The sequence below is a fragment of the Cervus canadensis genome, chromosome 6, assembly GCF_019320065.1.
Source record: "Cervus canadensis isolate Bull #8, Minnesota chromosome 6, ASM1932006v1, whole genome shotgun sequence".
NCBI lineage: Eukaryota > Metazoa > Chordata > Mammalia > Artiodactyla > Cervidae > Cervus > Cervus canadensis.
Genome location: NC_057391.1, coordinates 8,626,365 through 8,646,554, shown reverse-complemented (window position 1 = coordinate 8,646,554; position 20,190 = coordinate 8,626,365). Strand labels below are relative to the sequence as shown.

General features: G+C 37.7%; 1 protein-coding gene across 3 annotated transcripts in view; it reads right to left on the bottom strand.

Moving 5' to 3' along the window:
* The window catches only part of SCAMP1 (secretory carrier membrane protein 1), a 149,757-nt gene that overhangs the window by 113,954 nt on the left and 15,613 nt on the right, over positions 1-20,190 (bottom strand). For all 3 annotated transcript variants that reach the window (XM_043470729.1, XM_043470727.1, XM_043470728.1), the window contains exon 2: positions 8,528-8,605. In XM_043470729.1, the coding sequence (XP_043326664.1) occupies positions 8,528-8,605 (78 nt within the window). The remainder of the gene's footprint in view (positions 1-8,527; positions 8,606-20,190) is intronic.

The following is a 20,190-nucleotide window of genomic DNA, read 5'->3' as shown; positions in this document are numbered from 1 at the left end:
CTTTTACTGGTGGGCATGCAGTGGGTATTCTTGGAAATGCCCAATTTTTACTAAAACATTTCTGGAAGATCTGGCAAAATAAATAAATAAATAAATAAATAAATTTTTGTTTTTCTATGATACATAGAAAACCCTAAATATACTATCAGAAAATTACTAGAGATAATCAGTAAATTTAGTAAATGATTTGCATAATAAATATCAACAAAATCAATACACAGAAATCACTTTTATATAGAATATATAGAAATCACATTTCTATAACAAACAAAAATCATAAAGAGAAATTAAGGAATTAATCCCTTTTGCCACTGCAACAAAAAGAATAAAATACCTAGGAGTAAACCTACCTAAGGAGACAAACGAACTGTATACAGAAAACTATAGGACACTAATGAAAGAAATCAAAGATGACATAAACAGAGAGTTTATTCTGTGTTCCTGGGTTGGAAGGATCAATATAGTGAAAATTACTAGACTACCAAAAGCAATCTACAGACTCAATATAATCCCTATCAAATTACCAATGACATCTGTCACAGAACTAGAACAAAAAATTTCACAATTTATATGGAAAGACAAGAGACTCTGAATAACCGAAGCAATCTTGAGAAAGCAGAATGGAGCTGAAGGAATCCACCTTCCTGACTTCAGAATACACTACAAAGCTACAGTCATCAAGACAGTACAGTACAGGCACAAAAACAGAAATATACACCAATGCAACAACATAGAAAGCCCTGAGATAAACCCACACACCAACGGGCACCTTATCCTTGACACAGGAGGCAAGAATATACAATGGAGAAAAGACAGTCTCTTCAATAAGTAGTGCTGGTAAAACTGGACAGCTATATGTAAAAGAAAGAAATTAGAACACTTCATAACACCATACAAAAAGATAAACTCAAAAATAAGTGTAAAATCAGAAACTAAAAAACTCTTAGAGGAAAACATAAGCAGAACATTCTATGACATAAATCACAGCAAGATCCTCTATGAACCACCTCCAAGACTAATGGGAAAAAAAACAAAACAAGTGGGACCTAATTAAACCTTAAAGTTTTTACACAGCAAAGGAAAGTATAAACAAGGTGAAAAGACAATCCTGAGAATGGGAGAAAATAATAGCAAATGAAACAACTGACAAAAAATTAATCTCCAAAATACACAAGCAGCTTAGGCAGCTCAATATAAAAAAAAAAAAACTCAATTAATGAGTGGACAGAAGATCTAAGCATACATTTCTCCAAAGAAGACATACAGATGGCTAATAAACACATGAAAAGATGTTCAAAATTGCCCAGGATTAGAGAAATGCAAATCAAAACTACAATGAGATATCATCTCACACTGCTTAGAATAGCCATTATCAAAAAATCTACAAACAATAAATGCTGGGAGAGGGTGTGGAAAAGAGAGAACTCTCTTGCACTGCTTGTGGGAATGCAAATTGAATGTAAAATGTAAGTAAATGTAAACCACTATGGAGGACAGTATGGAGATTCTTAATAAACTAGAAATAAAACTACCATATAACCCAACAATCCCACTACTGGGCATACACCCTGAGAAAACCGTAACTGAAAAAGTCACATTATCCCAATGTTCACTGCAGCACTATTTACAAGAGCAAGGACATGGAAGCAACCTAAGGGCCCATCAACAGATGAATGGATAAAGAAGCTGTGGTACATATAGACAACGGAATATTACTGAGCCGTAAAAAAGGAACGCATCTGAGTCAGTTCTAATAAGCTGGATGCACCTATCTGCAGGGTAGCAATGGAGACACAGAAAACAGACTTTCAAACACAGAGTTGGGGAAAGAGAGGGTGGGACAAATGGAGAGAGTAGCATGGAAACATATACACTACCACAGGTAAAACAGACAGCCAGTGGGAATCTGGTGTATGACTTGGGAGCTCAAGCCAGTGCTCTGTGACAACGCAGAGGGGTGAGATGGGTGGGAGGCAGGAGGCAGGTCCCAAAGGGAGGGGACATATGCATACCTATGACTAATTCACGTTGATGTATGGCAGAAACCAACACAATATTGTAAAGCAATTATCCATCAATTAAAAATAAAAAATTTTAAAAATTACAAAATACAAACAGCATTAGAAAGAATAATAGTGAACCAAGAAGGAAACTTAAGAAAATGAAGAAAAAGAGAGAGAGAGAAATAAGAGGCAATAATTCAGGGTTCAGTAGATGACACCCACAACAAGTCCTGGGACCCAATTATAATCTGATGACATGAGATTCAAATGATCACATGGAAAGTTTTTGACAGAAAGGAAGAAGACTTTCTAGAAGTAGCAATTAGAAATCAAGACAACATATACCCAAATTTTATGCCAGTTGTCTGAGAATAGTGAGAGAAAAAGCAGATAGTTTTTGAGAAGGTTACAGCAGAAGCAGTGTCCTCATAGAAAGACTAGGGCAAAGGATAAAACATTCAGAGAAAAACATAAAGATATAGGGGATTTGGGTGAAATTGGACTCTGACTTCCAGAGAGCACAAGGAAAGTTTCAGGAATTAAGGAAACCTAAGGGTTCAGAATCAGTAATGTGCAAAGCATCATGAGGATTACAATCCAAGAAATAAGGAAGAGTCTAGGGCCTCCTATAGAGAATGACATAAATGGGAATCAAGGACATAGTGCGACTGGTCCTGATAAACAGTAGTCAAGTGGCAGGGAGGGATAAGTGTTATGGAGGCTCCTTCTAAATGGGCATGAAGAGATATGAAGTAATACAGTCTTAACCCTAATGTGCCATCTTAGCCCCAGTGTGGCATATAAAAGCTAAGATGAACCTCATGATTCTCCCCTCGTGTTCATGTCTTAATATAACACCCTCTCCTTGAGTGTATGCATGACCTGTGATATGCTTCTAGTCAACAGAATATGGTAACAATGACAGGACATCATTCCCTTGATTACATTATATAACAGAGGTACTCTATCTTAGTACAACAGTGTGAGAAACTCTGCAGACTCTCTGAAATGAGTGGCCGTGATGGGGAAGCCCCTGTGGCAAGAAATCATGCAGCTTCTAGGAACTGTGGACAGCACCAATGACCTGAGGGTGGTCTCCAGCTGACAGCCAGCCAAAAGCCGGGGCCCCTAGTCATATAACCACAAGGGTATTAATTCTGCCAACAACCTGAATGAGCTTGGAAACGATCTTTCCCGTCACGCCTTTGGATGAGAATGCAGCCCAGACAACACCTTGATCACAACCTTGTGAAACCCTGAACAAATGATCCAGTTAAGCTGTGTCCAAACTCCTGACCTATAGAAATGATAAAATAATAAATGTGCTTTTTCAAGCTGCTAAGTCTGTAGTAATTTCTTACATAGCAGTAGAATATGAATACATCTACTATGAGAGATTCATCTTGACACATTAAAGGAGGTGAGGATTGTCTAGGGGAGCCAGGCTTATGACCACACAGTATCTCTTTACTCCATTCAATGACCAGTATTAGGTCTAGGGGAGGTAGACTCAATGGGGTTGTGAGTTAGAAAGTAGATGACTTTAGCTGGAGCAAACAACACATTACAAGATAAGATTAAAAAGAAAGTCAAGGGGAGAAGTCTGATGAGACTTTCTACTTTCTGCTCAATTTTTCTATAAACCTAAAACTGCTCTAAAAAATAAAGTAATAAAAAAAAATTTTTTTAAAGATACTGTGCTTAGTCGCTCCAGTGGTTTCGAACTCTTTGAGATCCCATGGACTGCAGACCACCAGGCTCCTCTGTCCATGGGAATTCTCCAGGCAAGAATACTGGAGTGGGTTGCCATGCCCTCCTCTTCTTCACAACCCAGGGATCAAACCCAGATCTCCCACATTGCAGGCAGATTCTTTACCATCTGAGCCACCAGGGAAGCCCAAGAATACTGGAATTGGTAGCCTATCCCTTCTCCAGGGAATCTTCCCAACCTAGGAATTGAACCAGGGTCTCCTGCATTATAAGCAGATTCTTTACCAGCTGAGCTACCAGGGAAGCAAAAAAATGTACTTGGCATTCATTATTCTTAACCCCATGAACTGCAGCCTGCCAGGCTCCTCTGTCCCTGTAATCCTCCAGGGAAGAATACAGGAGTGGGTAACCGTTCCATTCTCCAGGGGATCTTCCCAACCCAGGGATCAAACCTGGGTCTCCCGCATGACAGGTAGAGTCTTCACTGACTGAGCTACCAGGGAAGCCCAAAAAAAGATAGTCTGAAGTCATATAATGGAGGCCCCGACATGGCATACTACTATGTAGGCAATACATAATCAATGTACACATTTCTAAGGAGTGAAGACCTAATCTGAACTCGGCCTTAAATAATTCTAGTCACAGCCAAAAAAAAAAAGATTTGAAGAAGAGAAACTAGAGACAGGTAAGTAGACAAGCACTGTATTATCTCACATGAGTACCTGAATTAGGGCAGTTTAGTAGCAATGAAAAGGAAAGACACATAATCTCTCCCGGAGGTATAAATGACAGGATATGGCTACTGATTAGATGTAGGATAAGAAGCTCTTTGAGACAAAGACGACTCAGGTGCTTCCAGCCAATGACACTAGAAGGCAATAGTTATCATTAAATGAGACTAGAAACAAAGAAGGTTCCAGAAGGGACAGATTATGAGCTCCAAGAAAGACAAGAAGCAAAGGAGAAAGAAAAAAAATGTTATAGAAATGTATCCCAAAAGAAAATTAAAAGTTATTACAGTACAGAAATTGCTTTTGCAGTATTAAAAATAGGTAAACTACTATGTACTATCCAGTCAGTTCCTGAAGCTAAAATTTTAATCCATTATCGGAAAAAAAGTTGACATTAGAAATTATTTAACGCAAATCTTCCTCTCTAGTTCCACTGTTACACATTTGGGAAAAAAAAGCACAGAGAGCTAAAGGGAAGTTGTGTATAGAGCAGGGAGCTCAGCCTGGTGCTCTGTGACAAGCGAGAGCGGTGGGATCTGGTGGGAGGCAGGAGGGAGGTTCGAGGCACAGGAGGGAGGGGACACGTGGATATCTATGGCCGAGCCATGTAGATGTATGGCAGAAACGAACACAACACTGTAAAGCAATTATCATCCAATTAAAAATAAATTTTAAAAATGCCCGAAGAGGTTAGATGGCTTCCTAAAGGTAGCAACTAATTAAAGGCAGGGACTAGATTAGAATCCAGGTCCTATGATTCTCAGTCTACTCCATGTCCCGAATTAACTTAGTCAGAGGCAGTTCCTACTTACATAAATCAATTATCTATGTCCTTTATGGTCAGAAATGACCACCTGAGCATGCCAGTACTTGGAATTTTCTTCTCTTGGTTCTTCTGCAGATCTTGCTGCTTTATGTGACAGAAATCATAAATACCAACAACTAGCAGAACAGGAAAGAAACCAAACGGCCTATTCCTGAAGGAAAACAGTATGACAATAAACGAGGCCGTGAGAAACCTCACTAAGGATTTTATCAACAGTACCACACTTCCTCCATACACACAGATAGGGCTGTCTCCATACCCCTATGCTTCAACACTTGGCCAGAAAAAAATCCTGTCTGAAGCCATGAATGCCATCACCAATGGCTGAAGCTAGTTGAGAATCAAGTTGCAACAGGCATTTTAAAATGTTGCCTAATTTAAAAGGAAAACATTCCCCCTAAATATGTAACAATTCTCAAGGATGAGCTAATTTTTCTAGTAATTCATATACTAAGTTTTAGAGGGTAAGCCAGGGAACCTACCCATTATGCTCAACATAATACCAGAAGTAAACTGCATTTTGAGTTCAAACAAAAAAAATTATTTCATAACCAAAGACTACCCTCCACTTCATAGTACATCTCAATTCAGACTACCACATTTACAGTATACTGCCAACCCTCAGACTAAAAACTACATGGTCTTTTATGAGGACTCCTTTCTCAATTTATAGTATAGCATGAATTAATATACAAATTATTAAAATTATTTAAATATTTGTTACTTTCCTTACAGTTTCCATTCAAACAGAAAACTAAATATAAAAGGAAACCTAAAAAGAAAAATAGGACAGACAGTAACTTTCTAAAGTCTCAACAAAGCATATACTATTCTGCTTAAGGATCTTCCTACTTGACCTCAAGTAGTTCACCACACCCTTATGCAACAATCTAGAAGATTGCTTCACTTTCAAAATATTTTTCTATGACAAATATGGATAACAACAATCCACTAAAATAGTATTTGGAGTTCTAAGATATCACTTAAATCAATTATCCAAGTACACCTGCTCTGTCTTAGAAAATAGTCACAGCTGCAGAAAGGGAAGGGAAACAAATTTCTAAAATCATACATTATGAAACAAAAGAATTCTGAAATTTTAAATTACTTCACCCATGTTTTCCACAATGTAAGAAGTTCAATGCAAAGTGCATCAATGCTCTTACATCAGTGATTTTCCTGGTTCTGACACTGTATCATTGCTCACCAAATCTAAGAGAAGTTTCATTGTAAGCTGGCTGTTCATTATTGCCTAGCTATTCTTTCAGAAAATCTTTCCTTGATTGTAAAGTCTCAAACATTTAAAACTACAATTTACATTTTTTTTCCTGGATGTATCTTCTTTGTGTAATTTTTTTAAATCCCAATTAGGTGAGAAAATTTCCATGACCAAGACTGTACCTGCTATTTCTTAGGCATCTGTCTCTAAAGACAGCACTAGCAAAATGGAAAAAGCAAAAGCTTTACAAAAAAAAATGGTGAGTTATGTAAACCAGTTCTGCCACTTACTAGCTAGATGACTTGTGTTTCAGTTTCTTTTCTTTATCAATAGTGAAAGGGAACAGAAAATATCCATGTTCAATGTTGTCATTAGAATTCGATAATATAGTTTGTAAAAGCACATGGTACAAAGTAGACAACTTGTTGAAGAACACTACTATTAACATTACCACAAATAATCATCTAAAACTGCGACTGTAAAAAGGTTAAACATATTTTTTGCTAGTAAAATCTTCCCAAAAATTATATAAAAATCTCTCTCATCACCAGCAAATTTTAACAGTCATTCAAATCTCTACCCTCCAGAAATCATGTTAGAAGAATTACATATAGTGGAATAAAATACACCAGGCTCTTTTTCTTCCTTTCAACTCCTACCAAGTTACAATCGCGTACTTTTAAACAGTTTTCTATAAGGTTGTGCCATACGACACTGCTATCTTTACATGTCAACACTGGTCAACTTATTGGTCATTTCACAGGGTTCAATGTGAAACTGACATGCTCAGTGAAAACTTAGTCATCTCAGCCTGGGTTGCAGTTGCTACACAAAAACAGAGGCTGTTAAAATAAATGAGGACTTTGAAATAAAGTGAAATTTAAAAGTTCACCCTTATTTTAGGGCTTTTATCTTGCACAAAGTTCTTCTTCAAACTAAAAAGTTAATACACCATGAAGATATTTCCAAGCAAAACCCTATATGATCTTCCAGAATTATTTTCTAGATTATGAAAAATATGATTTTCAGGAAGAGATGATCAAGTAAGGATCCTTATGCTGACAAGTAAATGCAAGCACGGAACTGAAGAACTTAAATATTTTTAACAGGATGACTAAAATTTCAGGAGCTAACAACGTTTAAAACTAAGGGCCTCATGAGTATGATATTTAAGCTAAAGGCTTAAATACAGGAGACAAAATTATTCGCCAGAGAATTTTTGAGAGAGAATTCTCAACCTATCTTCAGTAGTCCTCAAAACTGGCTCACAATAAAATTATCTAAAGGATGAAAAGAAAAACAAAAAACTGCCTTATGAGGGATTAGGGCCCTAACAGACACTGTAATATGGAGAAGGAAATGGCAATCCACTCCAGTACTCTTGCCCAGAAAATTCCATGAACTGAGGAGCCTGGTGGGCTACAGTCCATGGAGTTGCAAAGAGTCAGATACAACTGAGCACTTTCTTTCTTTCTTTCTTTCAGACACTGTAATGAAGTTGCCCAGCTGATTCTAACATGCATTCAAGGTAGAGAACCCTGTCCAAAGGGTTTTTTCCATACTCCTTCATTTTATAAACCAAGACTACATTTTGAGATTATGTTTCTAGGCCAGTTAAAGTTCCAGAGATTCTAGTCTACCAGAGGAGAAGGCTAGTCTTATTGAGAATCACCTAATTCAGATGACAATCATACAAATATTAATGGTACAGTTCTGTACAAACATCTCTTTATAAGAAAACATCACCCTGTATCACCATGAAAACAACATGTATAGCAAAAAATCCCCCATTTAAAAAACTGTAGTAATATTAACATATTAGAGGGGATATTAGCAATCTGTAGAACTATTATGGTATTTTCAATTACTTGGAATAGTCCTTTTTTTAAAAAAGAACTTGCTAAATTCTAAATAAAACACTAACAGCTTGTTTGATACAATTTTAATAATCAACTTAAAAGAAAACATAACTGAGATATAAATCCCATTTAATTTCCAACTTAATATTTAAAAGTAGTCCAATTAAGAATAATCTTACTGTTCTAGAATCTGAGAATGGATTGTATTCATCAAGTCCTGGTGGGACATTTCTTGTCACTTGTGTAACTGATGGATCCTGGAATAAAATTCAAAGGAGAAAAAAAGGTTACTTATCCTTTAAGATATATTTATATTTACAAAGCATCTGCTTTATCTGTACGTTTGGTCACCCAGCTAACAGAGGAAAATAAAGAAGATTATCAGATTTACTCAGTCCCATTTCCACAAAGTTGAAATTTAAACCCACAGCCCTCACACCCTCAAAGAAAAAGAAATGAAAACTAGGTTAGATGCAAATCAGCGGCTAGCTATTATTTAAAGAATGAAAATAGACCACCTCTTAACAGTTGTGTGGAACCAACTGCATCTTAGCAAATCTTGAGTCAATCCATCCTTTCCTTTGGGCTGCTCGAAGAGTTCATGTCCCCCTTTTCTTGAAAATAACATCTTCAGTTTTCCCTACTGCATATTTAAGTACCACCGTACAAATCAGTGTCACATACAGGCAACATCTAGAGTATTCAAGATCAAGCCTCTCTTGCTTGTTTTATTCTACAAAGTGTTTCTCTATGACTGTAGTTTATACTGTTCCACATGATCCTAGACTGTCTCCCTTTTCCAAGTATTATCACCACATTATCCCAGCTTTTCAAATCTTAATATTAGGCTTTCATATAAATAACTGAATCACGAAATCCTAGTTATTCTATTTCTCTTGATTGTAAAATGTAAGATACTAACATAATGAACATCTCAACAAAATCAACTACATAACTAATATGAAAGGGATATGCAAACCATAATGTACAGCCTCATCAGCCTTTACATCACATTAGTCACACACTTTCACATTCATCAGAATCAAATAAAACACACACTGCTGCACCCTACTCCCAGGGGTTCTGATTCAACAGGTCTGGGGTGGGACCTGAGAATCTGCAGTTCTAACAAATTCCCAGGTGATGCTGCTGCTGGGGACCACTGCTCCCTTGTCTACACTGTCCCTTCTCTAATCCGTCTTCCTTAACAAAGCCAAAAATATAAAGCTGATCTTCTCATTCCCCCCCTCCAATCCCTCCCCTCTGCCCCTTTATCCATTTCAGATTTTTAGAAACTCTCAACTATAAAATACAGCTTCCTCAAAACAAGACACAAAGCTTCTGACTATCTGAACTAGCCCCTGCCTACCTTCCAGCTTTCTCAACTCTATAACCATCCTCACCTCACCAATCCTTCTCCCTTAGCCAAACAAAACAAGCTACTACATAAAAAGCCTCACACTTGGCAATAAGCAAGTGGTAAAGATAAATTAAAAGTACAGCACAGACGAAAAATAAAGGCTTTAAGTTTGCTCCACAATAAAATGGGAAGGAGGGAATGAAATCACTCTACTTCTCAGGGTTTCCCTCCCAAGTTTATTAAAAAATGACTAGAAAGATTATCAAGAGTGGATGCATGCTTTGGGGGGAAAATTAAGAAAAAAAAGAAACATGAATATTTTGATAAAATTTTTTATCAAGTTGACATTGTTGTGCATAAAATTTAGAAGTGGGTCCAGGGTCAAAACGTGGAGACCTAGTGAATCTGGATGGTCCAGCTGCAGACATGACGCCCAGCCCACCACCATCCACCACAAAACCAGGAGACCTGAGTCCTCAGATACCATGTGCTTCCTCAGCATTGCTTCCTCAGGCAGTAATACTCCTCCAGGCAGAGTCAGCCTGGCAATCTCCTCCTCTTCCTTGAAGACTCAGCCCGAAGACTACCTCATATGCTAACCAGTAATCTTCCTGATTCCTGCCTGATAACCCAGTCACTCCATCCCAATCTCAATGTTCCCACAGAACTTGGTATTTACCTCCATTAGCATTTATTTCACTGAACCATGATGAGCTTCATGCAAGTCTTTTTCCCCCAAATTAGATTGTGACATCTTTGAATACAAGAAATCAGTAAATAGGTCTTTTTAAATTTAATCATACGTGCAAAGTAACACTGTTTTCTTGAGTGATTATCACCAGCTCTAGGGGAAAAAATCTACAATAAGTATCTGGGATTGCAGCAGCAGTAATAACCAAGAAATACTTCCTAAGAAAAATTTACAAATGAAGTTAACTCAAAAAGTAAAAAAATGTTTAATCTCACTCATAAGAAGATCTCCACAACTAGAGAAAGCCCACACACAGCAACAAAGATCCAGTGCAGCCAAAATATAAATAAAATAACTACATCCTGAACAAGAAATAATCTTAAAATATTAGACCAAAAAATTGCAGAGAAAGGAATACTCTCCAACTCATTCTATGAGGCCACCATCATCACCCTGATACCAGAAACAGACGAAGATATCACAAAAGAAAAAGAAAATTACTGGCCAATATCACTGATGGACATAGATGCAAAAATTCTCAATACTAGCAATCTGAATCCAACAATACATTAAAAGAAACATACACCACGATCAAGTGGAGTTTATCCCAGGGAAGCAAGGATTTCTCAATATCTGCAAATCCATGTGATACAACCACAGTAACAAATTGAGGAACATGAACCATAAAATGAATAAGAAACATACTTATTTCAACAGACACAGAAAAAGCTTTTGACAAAATTCAGCACCCAATTATGACAAATAAAAAAAAAACTCTTCAGAAAGTGGGCATAGAGGGAACATAACTCAACATAATAAAGGCCATATATATCCAATCTATAGCTAACATCATTATTAATGGTGAGAAGCTAAAAGCAGTTCCTCTAAGATCAGGAACAAGACATAGATGTTCTCTCTTGCCACTTTTATTCAACATAGTTTTGGAAGTCCTAGCTACAGTAATCAGAGAAGAAAAAGAAATACAGTGAATCCAAATTGGAAAAGAAGTCAAATTCTCACTGTTTGCAAATGATATGATACTATACATAGAAGATCCAGTAAGATGCTACCATAAAACTACTAGAGCTCATCAATCAATTTGGTAACACTGCAGGTTACAAAATTAACACAAATAAATCTGCTGCATTTCTATACACTAACAATGAAAGATCAGAAAGAAAAATTCAAGAAACAATTCCATTTACCATCACATCAAAAACAATAAAATATCTAGGAATAAGCCTACCTAAAGAGACAAAAGACCTGTACTCTGAAAATTATAAGACAGATGAAAGAAGCTGAAGACGACACAAGTAGATGGAAAGATGTTCTTGGACTGGAAGAATCAAAACTGCCAAAAGGACAATACTATCCAAGGCAATCTACAGATTCAATGCAATTCCTATCAAATTACCAATGGCATTTTTCACAGAACTAGAATAAAAAATCTTAAAATTTGTATGGAGATGCAAAGGCCCCAAATAGCCAAAGCAATCTTGAGAAAGAAAAACAGAGCTGGAGTAATCAGGCTCCCTGGCTTCAGACTATATTACAAAGCTATAGTCATCAAAACAGTATAAAACTCACAAAAATAAAAATACAAATCAATGGAGTAAAATAGAAAGTCCAGAAATAAAACCATGCACCTACAGTCAACCAACTTATGACAAAGGAGGCAAGACTAGACAATGCTGGAAAGACAGTCTCTTCAACAAACGGTGCTGGGAAAACTGGGCAGTTTACATCTTAAACAATGAAATTAGATCCTTCTGTAACATTATACATAAAAATAAGCTCAAAATGGATTGAAGATCTAAATATGAGACCAGACACTATAAAACTACTAGAGAAAAACACTTTCTGATATAAATCACAGCAATATCTTTTGCAATCCATCTCCCAGAATAATGGACATAAAAACAAAAATATATAAATGGGACCTACTTAAACCCAAATGCTTTTGCAAAGCAGAGGAAACAATAAACAAAAAGAAAACCCACAGACTGGGAGAAAATATTTGCAAATGATGTGACTGACAAGGTCACAAAATTCACTAACAATTCATGAAGCTCTACATCATTAAAATCAACAACCCAAATTAAAAAATGGGCAGAAGACCTAAACAGACATTTCTCCAAAGAAGGCATATGGATGGCCAGGAGGCACATGAAAAATGTTCAACATTGCTAATTGTTAAAGAAATTCAAATCAAAACTACAATGAGATATCACGTCACACCAGTCAAAATGGCTGTCAACAAAAAATCCAAAAGCAACAAATGCTAGAGAGGGTGTGGAGAGAAGGGAACCCTCCCACACTCTTGGTGGGAATGTAAATTGGGACAGCCACTACGTAGAACAATCTGGAGGGTCCTTAAAAGACTAAAAATAGAGCAACCATATGACACTGTAATTCCACTCCTGGGCATATATTCAGAGAAAAATACGGTTTCCAAAAGCATACACGCACCCCAATGTTCATCACAGCACTGTTTACAACAGTCAAGATATGGAAGCAACACAAATGTCTATCAACAGAGGAATGGATAAAGAAGTGGTGCATATATACGATGCAATATTACTCAGCCAAATAAAAGTATGAAATAATGACATTTGCAGCAACATGGATGGACGTAGAGACTGTCATACTGGGCGATGAAAACCAAACAGAAAAGGAGAAACATTGCATGATATCTCTTATATGAGAATCTAAAAAAACATGATACAAATGAGTTTGTTTACAAAACAGAAAGAGACTCACAGACTTAGAAAACCAACTTATGGTTGCCGGGGTTGGGGGAGATGGGAAGAATGGATAGAGAGTTTAGGATGGGAACGTACACAGTGCTATATTAAATATAGATAATCAACAAAGACCTACTGTACAGCACAAGGAACTCTGCTCAATGCCATGTGGCAGCTTGGATGGGAGGGGAGTTTGGGGGGAAATGGAGAATGGATATGTGTATTTGTATGGCTGAATCCCTTTGCTGTCCACCTGAAACTATCACAACATTATTAATAGGCTAAAAAATAATTATCTGTATTTAAATTTTTAAAAATAATAGAAGACAATTTGGAAAAGAAGACATGCAAATATTAAGCAAATATACTGAAAGTGAAAGGGTTAGTCACTCAGTCATGTCTGACTCTTTGCAACCCCATGGACTACAGCCCACCAGGCTCCTCTGTCCATGGAATTCCTCAGGCAAGAACATTGGAGTGGGTTGCCATCCCCTTCCCCAGGGGATCTTCCTGACCCAGGGATTGAACCTTGGTCTCCTGCATTGCAGGCAGATTCTTTACCTGTCTGAGCACCAGGGAAACCCCAAAGAATACTGAATCGGGTTGTCATTTCCCTCTGCAGGGATTCTTCCCAACCCAGGGATCAAACCTGCAACTCCTGCTTTGGCAGGTGGATTCTTCACCACTGAGCCACCAGGGAAGCCCATAATGGTAAAGAAAAATGAAAATGTGGAATAAGAAATGGAATAATTTTTTTAAAAAAAGAAAAGAAATAGAGGGGAGGCAAAATAGTCCCAGAAAGATGAATCCTGCTTAGCCAACATTCATGCCATCAATGTCATTTTCTCAATGCTACTTAAGTACAATGAGTTCTAGCTTTCATTCAACAAATATGTATAACCAATTATCAAGTGTCCTAAAATTCAAGTTCACATTAAAATTTTTTAATCCCACATAAAGTGTAACTTTATTTTAAAAAGGCCCAGAATGAAATCATTCTTCAATTTTCTACCTTTGACTACAATAATTAAAATGACCTTTTTTCCTTCCAGATTTGAGGTTAATCCAGGATGAAAGTTAACTGGCAGCTTGCCAAAATCACTGTCTCAAATTCTAGTTGATCTAGAATCTACCTCAACGTAGTATTAGGTGACCAAGCACTAGACTATAGGATATACCAAGAGTGATTTAGGAAGATAAAGAACTGATATCTCTGACTTATAACATAATCAACATTTCAAATTAGTTTTTAATAAATGCAAACAGTGCTGAGGAAGCTACAGTCTCTAAACTGAGAGAAAATCAGCAAAGTTGATGATTTAATTAATAATGAATTATTTTTCAATGCCTATTAAGTATTGAGCACTTATTTACATTATTTCCAATCCTTGCTGTGATCCTCCCTGATGGACCATATTGTTCTGTTTTTCAGGAAAAAAAAAGCTATGGCCTTAAAAAAGAAACTTCCTCAAGGTTAATTAGCATACGTCTGAAATAAAACATGAAGTCAGGACTTCCCAATGCCTATATATACTCTTTCCATCAGATATACTAAAAATAGTTTACCACAACCATAACTTTATCAAGAGAAGACATTGGTTGAGTGGTTGTTTATCAATTCCAAAACTTAAAAAGGAAAATATCTTGCTTCCTCTTCAACACAATCAAAATTAAACTGTTTCAACTGGTAAGCTGGTTGCTTCTATAACAGTGGTTCTCACACTCAGCAAGCACTGGAATCATTTGGAAGGCTTATCAAAATCCAAACCGCTGAGCCCCATTCCAGCGTACCGTCAGGTCTGGAACGGTGGCTGAGAATTTGCACTTGTACCAAGGAAAACATTCTGAGCTAGTCTCATTTTACTTACTTAGAGGGATATACTAGATTTCTGTATTTTACTAACTTTCAAGAAGCAAGACATTCTTTAGATGTTAAATATCCTTTTTGGCTCTGATTATCAATAAAGTTACACCATTTAGTCAAATCAGGGCTATTCTGCTAGCCCTTTAGTAAGCAACTTAACGTCATGGTCATGTTTCATTAAAAACCAAGATGCATTACAAAAATAAATTTTTTTAAGAAGAGAATAAATAAATATTTTACATTATACTTTTTTATATCTTAAACCAAGTTTATTTACCAAACCCTCTGGGGTCGTGCTAAAGAGCCTCTTGATGAAAGTGAAAGAGGAGAGTAAAAAGTTGGCTTAAAATTCAACATTCAGGAAACTAAGATCATGGCATCCAATCCGTCACTTCATGGCAAATAGATGGGGAAACAATGGAAGCAGTGACAGACTTTATTTCTGGGGGCTCCAAAATCACTGCAGATGGTGATTGCAGCCATTAAATTAAAAGACACTTGCTCCTTGGAAGAAAAGCTATGACCAACCTAGACAGCATATTAGGAAGTAGAGACATTACTTTGCCAACAAAGGTCTGTCTAGTCAAAGCTATGGTTTTTCCAGTAGTCATGTATGGATGTGAGAGTTGGATTATAAAGAAAGCTGAGCACCAAAGAATTGATGCTTTTGAACTGTGGTGTTGGAGAAGACTCTTGAGTCCCTTGGACTGCAAGGAGATCCAACCAGTCCATCCTAAAGGAAATCAGTCCTGAATATTCATTGGAAGGACTGATGCTGAAGCTGAAGCTCTAATGCATTGGCCACCTGATGCAAAGAACTGACTCATTTGAAAAGACCCTGATGCTGGGAAAGACTGAAGGCGGAAGAAGGGGATGGCAGAGGATGAGATGGTTCGATGGCATCACCGACGTGATAGACATGAGTTTGAGTAGGCTCTGTTAGTTGGTGATGGACAGGGAAGCCTGGCGTGCTGCAGTCCATGGGGTCGCAAAGAGTCGGACACAACTGAGTGACTGAACTGACGGGGTAGTGTACCTTCACTGAATTTCAACTGATTTCCTCCATCATGCTTCATGTTGGACCTTCTCAATCACTGCCACATATAACCTCACAGGAAGATTAAAACCTGACAAGCAAGTACTTTCACCTTCAGCTAGACATAGGGACATCAACTCAGTAACAGTTTCTTTGGACCTCCCTGGTGGTAAGACTCCACACTTTCACCACAGGGGGTACAGCTTCAATCCCTGGTTGTGGAAGTAAGATCCCACATGCCACAGGGTGTGACCAAAAATAATGGCAATAATTTCTTCAATAAACATTTCTTGTAAATAATCAACCTCAGTGTCTTCTCAGTATATATGTCATCCTCAAGCTAAATAATAGTCTAAAAACGCAAAAGACTCCATGGATGATTCTGTAGAACATACATTATGTATTTACTTAGTATATCTGCTAACACTTAATAGGTTTGGGTTTCCTGATTAACACTCAAAAGTCTCTGTATCTTCGGTACTTGTTCAAAAGCAGAAAGAGGACTCATCTAGGAATTGGAAACTCAGCTCACTGGAAATGACTAGCCTCTGCAACCTTAAGCAAGTCACCTAAACTCTTGTCTCATATGTAAAATAGGACAAATATGATATATGATCGCCCTGGTCAGTTGAAGCTCTGAAATGTTATGCTATAGACTTTAAGTCTTCATTGTTTGGAAAGCTAACTGCCTGTATTTAACCCTACCCTACCCCACCCTACTAGTGAAAAGATGTAAACACTGAACAAGGCACTTCATATTTCAATGTGACTCCGTTTTTTCATCAGTAAGATGTATCACATAGTTCATGAACTACTGTAAAATGACTGATACAGTTCCTGCACGTGGACAACACTTGAATGACAGCTTTTAGGCTGTTATCATTATTACCAACAAGAAAAGAGTCAAACAAAAAAGCCGTCCATTTTTTATTAACTGAGGTATCAAGAAAGTATAGAGCATCCTATGTAATGAACAGGCCAAAAAACATCCACAGCCCCTTTCCAAGGAAAGCGGCGACCGGAGCCCTCCACCCAGTGATCGCGTCATGTGCCCCAACAGCCAGCGGCATGCCAAAGGGTGAGGAACTGGCCTCTGTGCCAGTGGCAGCCATGTTTAGGACTGGACGTGAGGGAGCCTGGCAGACCCCTACAAAGGTGATTCTGCATTGGACACTAACTACTCCATTCAGTTCGGGCTTGTTTGCTGAGGCACTTGAATGAGACACAGAGACGGTACTGTAAAGAGCAGCAGAAGCTGACACCAGTCACAGTGTACACACAGACAGAAGCGAAGTCATAAGAAGGTGACCAGGAAAGGGGGCAGTAGGTTCAGCACCTATGAGGAATGGCATTTACCAGAGCTGCCAATGAGTTACTCAAGCAAAAATATGGCCAACAGAGTTGCTGTTCTTCTAGCTGATGAGGAGTGACTGGTGTTAGAGAAGTTTTCACACATTCCTACAGACCCCCAGGGAGACCACAGGAAGAAGAGAAAAGAAGGATACGTCAGAGGAGCAGAAGAGGGAAAAAACCCCTACCCTTCACTCAAATCAGTGAAGCCCAATTCTTATGTGTCTTTTAACTATTGATTTCGTGTGAAAACGGTTTCCACGGCTTGGCAGGAGGGAGGTAAAGGGCAGGGACTGTGGACTGAGGAAACACCACATGAGCTCCCAGAAACAGTTTCATCCCAACAGCAGAGACTGAGCGCGTTGGGCTTCCTTCCCTCCCCAAAATCCAACAAAAAACCTCCATCACCTGAGGTAACCTGAGCATATCTCCATGCCTTAAAACCAGCACAAGTGGAACCAATGCTCTTGACCATTTTGTGTTCTATTAAAACTTTACATAAAAACAGTTTACTTTCATTAAGATTTTATATTTAAATAAAATCTTCTGGGTGAGAAAGATTTTAATAAGTATTACCATTTACTGGTGCCAAGTATACATTCTGGTCTGAAACATACTTACTGATCCAAACTGCTGCTAAATCACTTTTTTTTAATTGAAGTTCATTTACAATGTTTTGTCAACTTCTGTACAGCAAAGTGATCTAGTTACACACACACATATATATATTCTTTTCCACTATGGTTTAACATAGGATTTAGTTCCCAGCGCTATACAGTAGAACCTTGTCGTTTATCCATTCCATATTTAACAGAAAAGACCCCAATGCTGGAAAAGACTGGAGGCAAAACGAGAAGGGGTGGCAGAGGATGAGATGGTTAGATAGCATCACCGACTCAACAGACGTGAATTTGAGCAAACTCTGGCAGATACTGAAGGACAGGGAGCCTGGCTGTGCTGCAACCCACAGAGTCATAAAGAGCTGGACACAACTCAGCAACCAAACAACAAATGTAACAGCTTACATCAGCTAACCCCAACCCCCCACGCCATCCCTCTCCCAACCCGCACCCCCTTGGCAATCAAAAGTCAGCTCTCTATCACTCCTTAATTTAATTCTAATTTCACCTTTTCTCTCCCTTCTAATTTTAAGGGGATGGAGGAGGATACAACTCTAGTCTTTAATTTATCCTTTGGTTTTCTTAGTGATAGATATTTCCCACAGTTGTGAAGTTTAAGGCAACTTAACAAAACCTATGCAAAAAAAAAAAAAAAAAAAACCTCTTTATATACAAGTTTCATCTCTTCCCATCTTTTCTCTGGATTACCCTATCAGTTATCCCTTTCTCTCATATGTTCATCTTCTCAACAGGACGCCTCACACCTACACTTTAAGTCTCAATTATCTTTAAAATGCACACAAGCAAAGAAATTCAAAACCATTCCTTCAATCACCCTCAAGCTAGTACTATAAGCCCCCTTCTTTCTATGCACTTCTCATCTCCCACCCACACACCCTCCCATCAGGGGCTATATTTTCAGTGTAAACTGCACTAGCCTTCCCACTGTTTCTCTGCCGTGTGACACCTTCCCCAATCTATTCTTCACAATGAACCAAGAGGAGCTTCTCAAAATACAAACTTGTTCATGTCACACCTACAGATTTGATGAATGTGAAGAGAACAAATGTATACTAAATTTGGTTTATTGTCTCAATCATCTAAGAGCATATTTTAGGCCTATGAAAACTTACCAGTCTTTAGGAATGAAAAATGAACAACTGGTGAAATCATCAGGGGATAGAGATTGCAAAGATGGGTATATTCTCACCATCCACATAAGTGACTGCTACAGCATGAAGACAAGCTTTAAACCAGCGGTAACTACTGACATTCTTCTATCACACACAGCTAAAACCCACTGCTGTTGTGATATTCTATTTTATCTACCTAGACCTATGTCATATAACGTAGTGGCCACTAGCCACATGTAACTCTTGAAATGTATCTAATCCAAACTGAAATGTGCTCAAAGTATAAAACACATCATGTTAAAAAAAAAAAAAAAAACACATCATGTTTCTGATTTTGAAGCACAAAACAATGTAAAATATCATTAACAACTGTTAGGTCGATTATATGTTGAAAGAGATTTTGTACATATGAAGTTAAATAAAATGTATTACTAAAATTAATTTCACCAGATTTCTTTTCATACACCTTCTACAAAATTTTAAATTACACATGTGGCACAAATAATATTCCCACTGAACAGTGCTGATCTAGTCATTATAATTTATTCAAGAATGACCAAAATTTCACTTTCATTCATTTGGGAAAATTCAATTATGTCACAAAAAGTCCAACTCTCACATCCATACATGACTACCTGAAAACCATAGCTTTGACTACATGGACCTTTGTTGGCAAAGTAACATCTCTGCTTTTTAATATGCTGTCTAGGTTGGTCATAACTTTTCTTCCAAGGAACAGTTATCTTTTAATGTCATGGCTACAGTCAACCATCTGAAGTGATTTTGGAGCCCAAGGAAATAAAGTCTGTCACTATTTCCATTGTTTCCCCATCTATTTGCCATGAAGTGATGGGACTGGATGCCATGATCTTAATTTTTTGAATGTTGAGTTTTAAGTCAGCTTTTTCACTCTCCTCTTTCACTTTCATCAAGAGACTGGCTAGTTCCTCTTTGCTTTCTGCCATAAGAGAGGTGTCATCTGCATATCTGAGATTATTGATATTTCTCCCAGCAATCTTGATTCCAGCTTGTGCTTCATCCAGC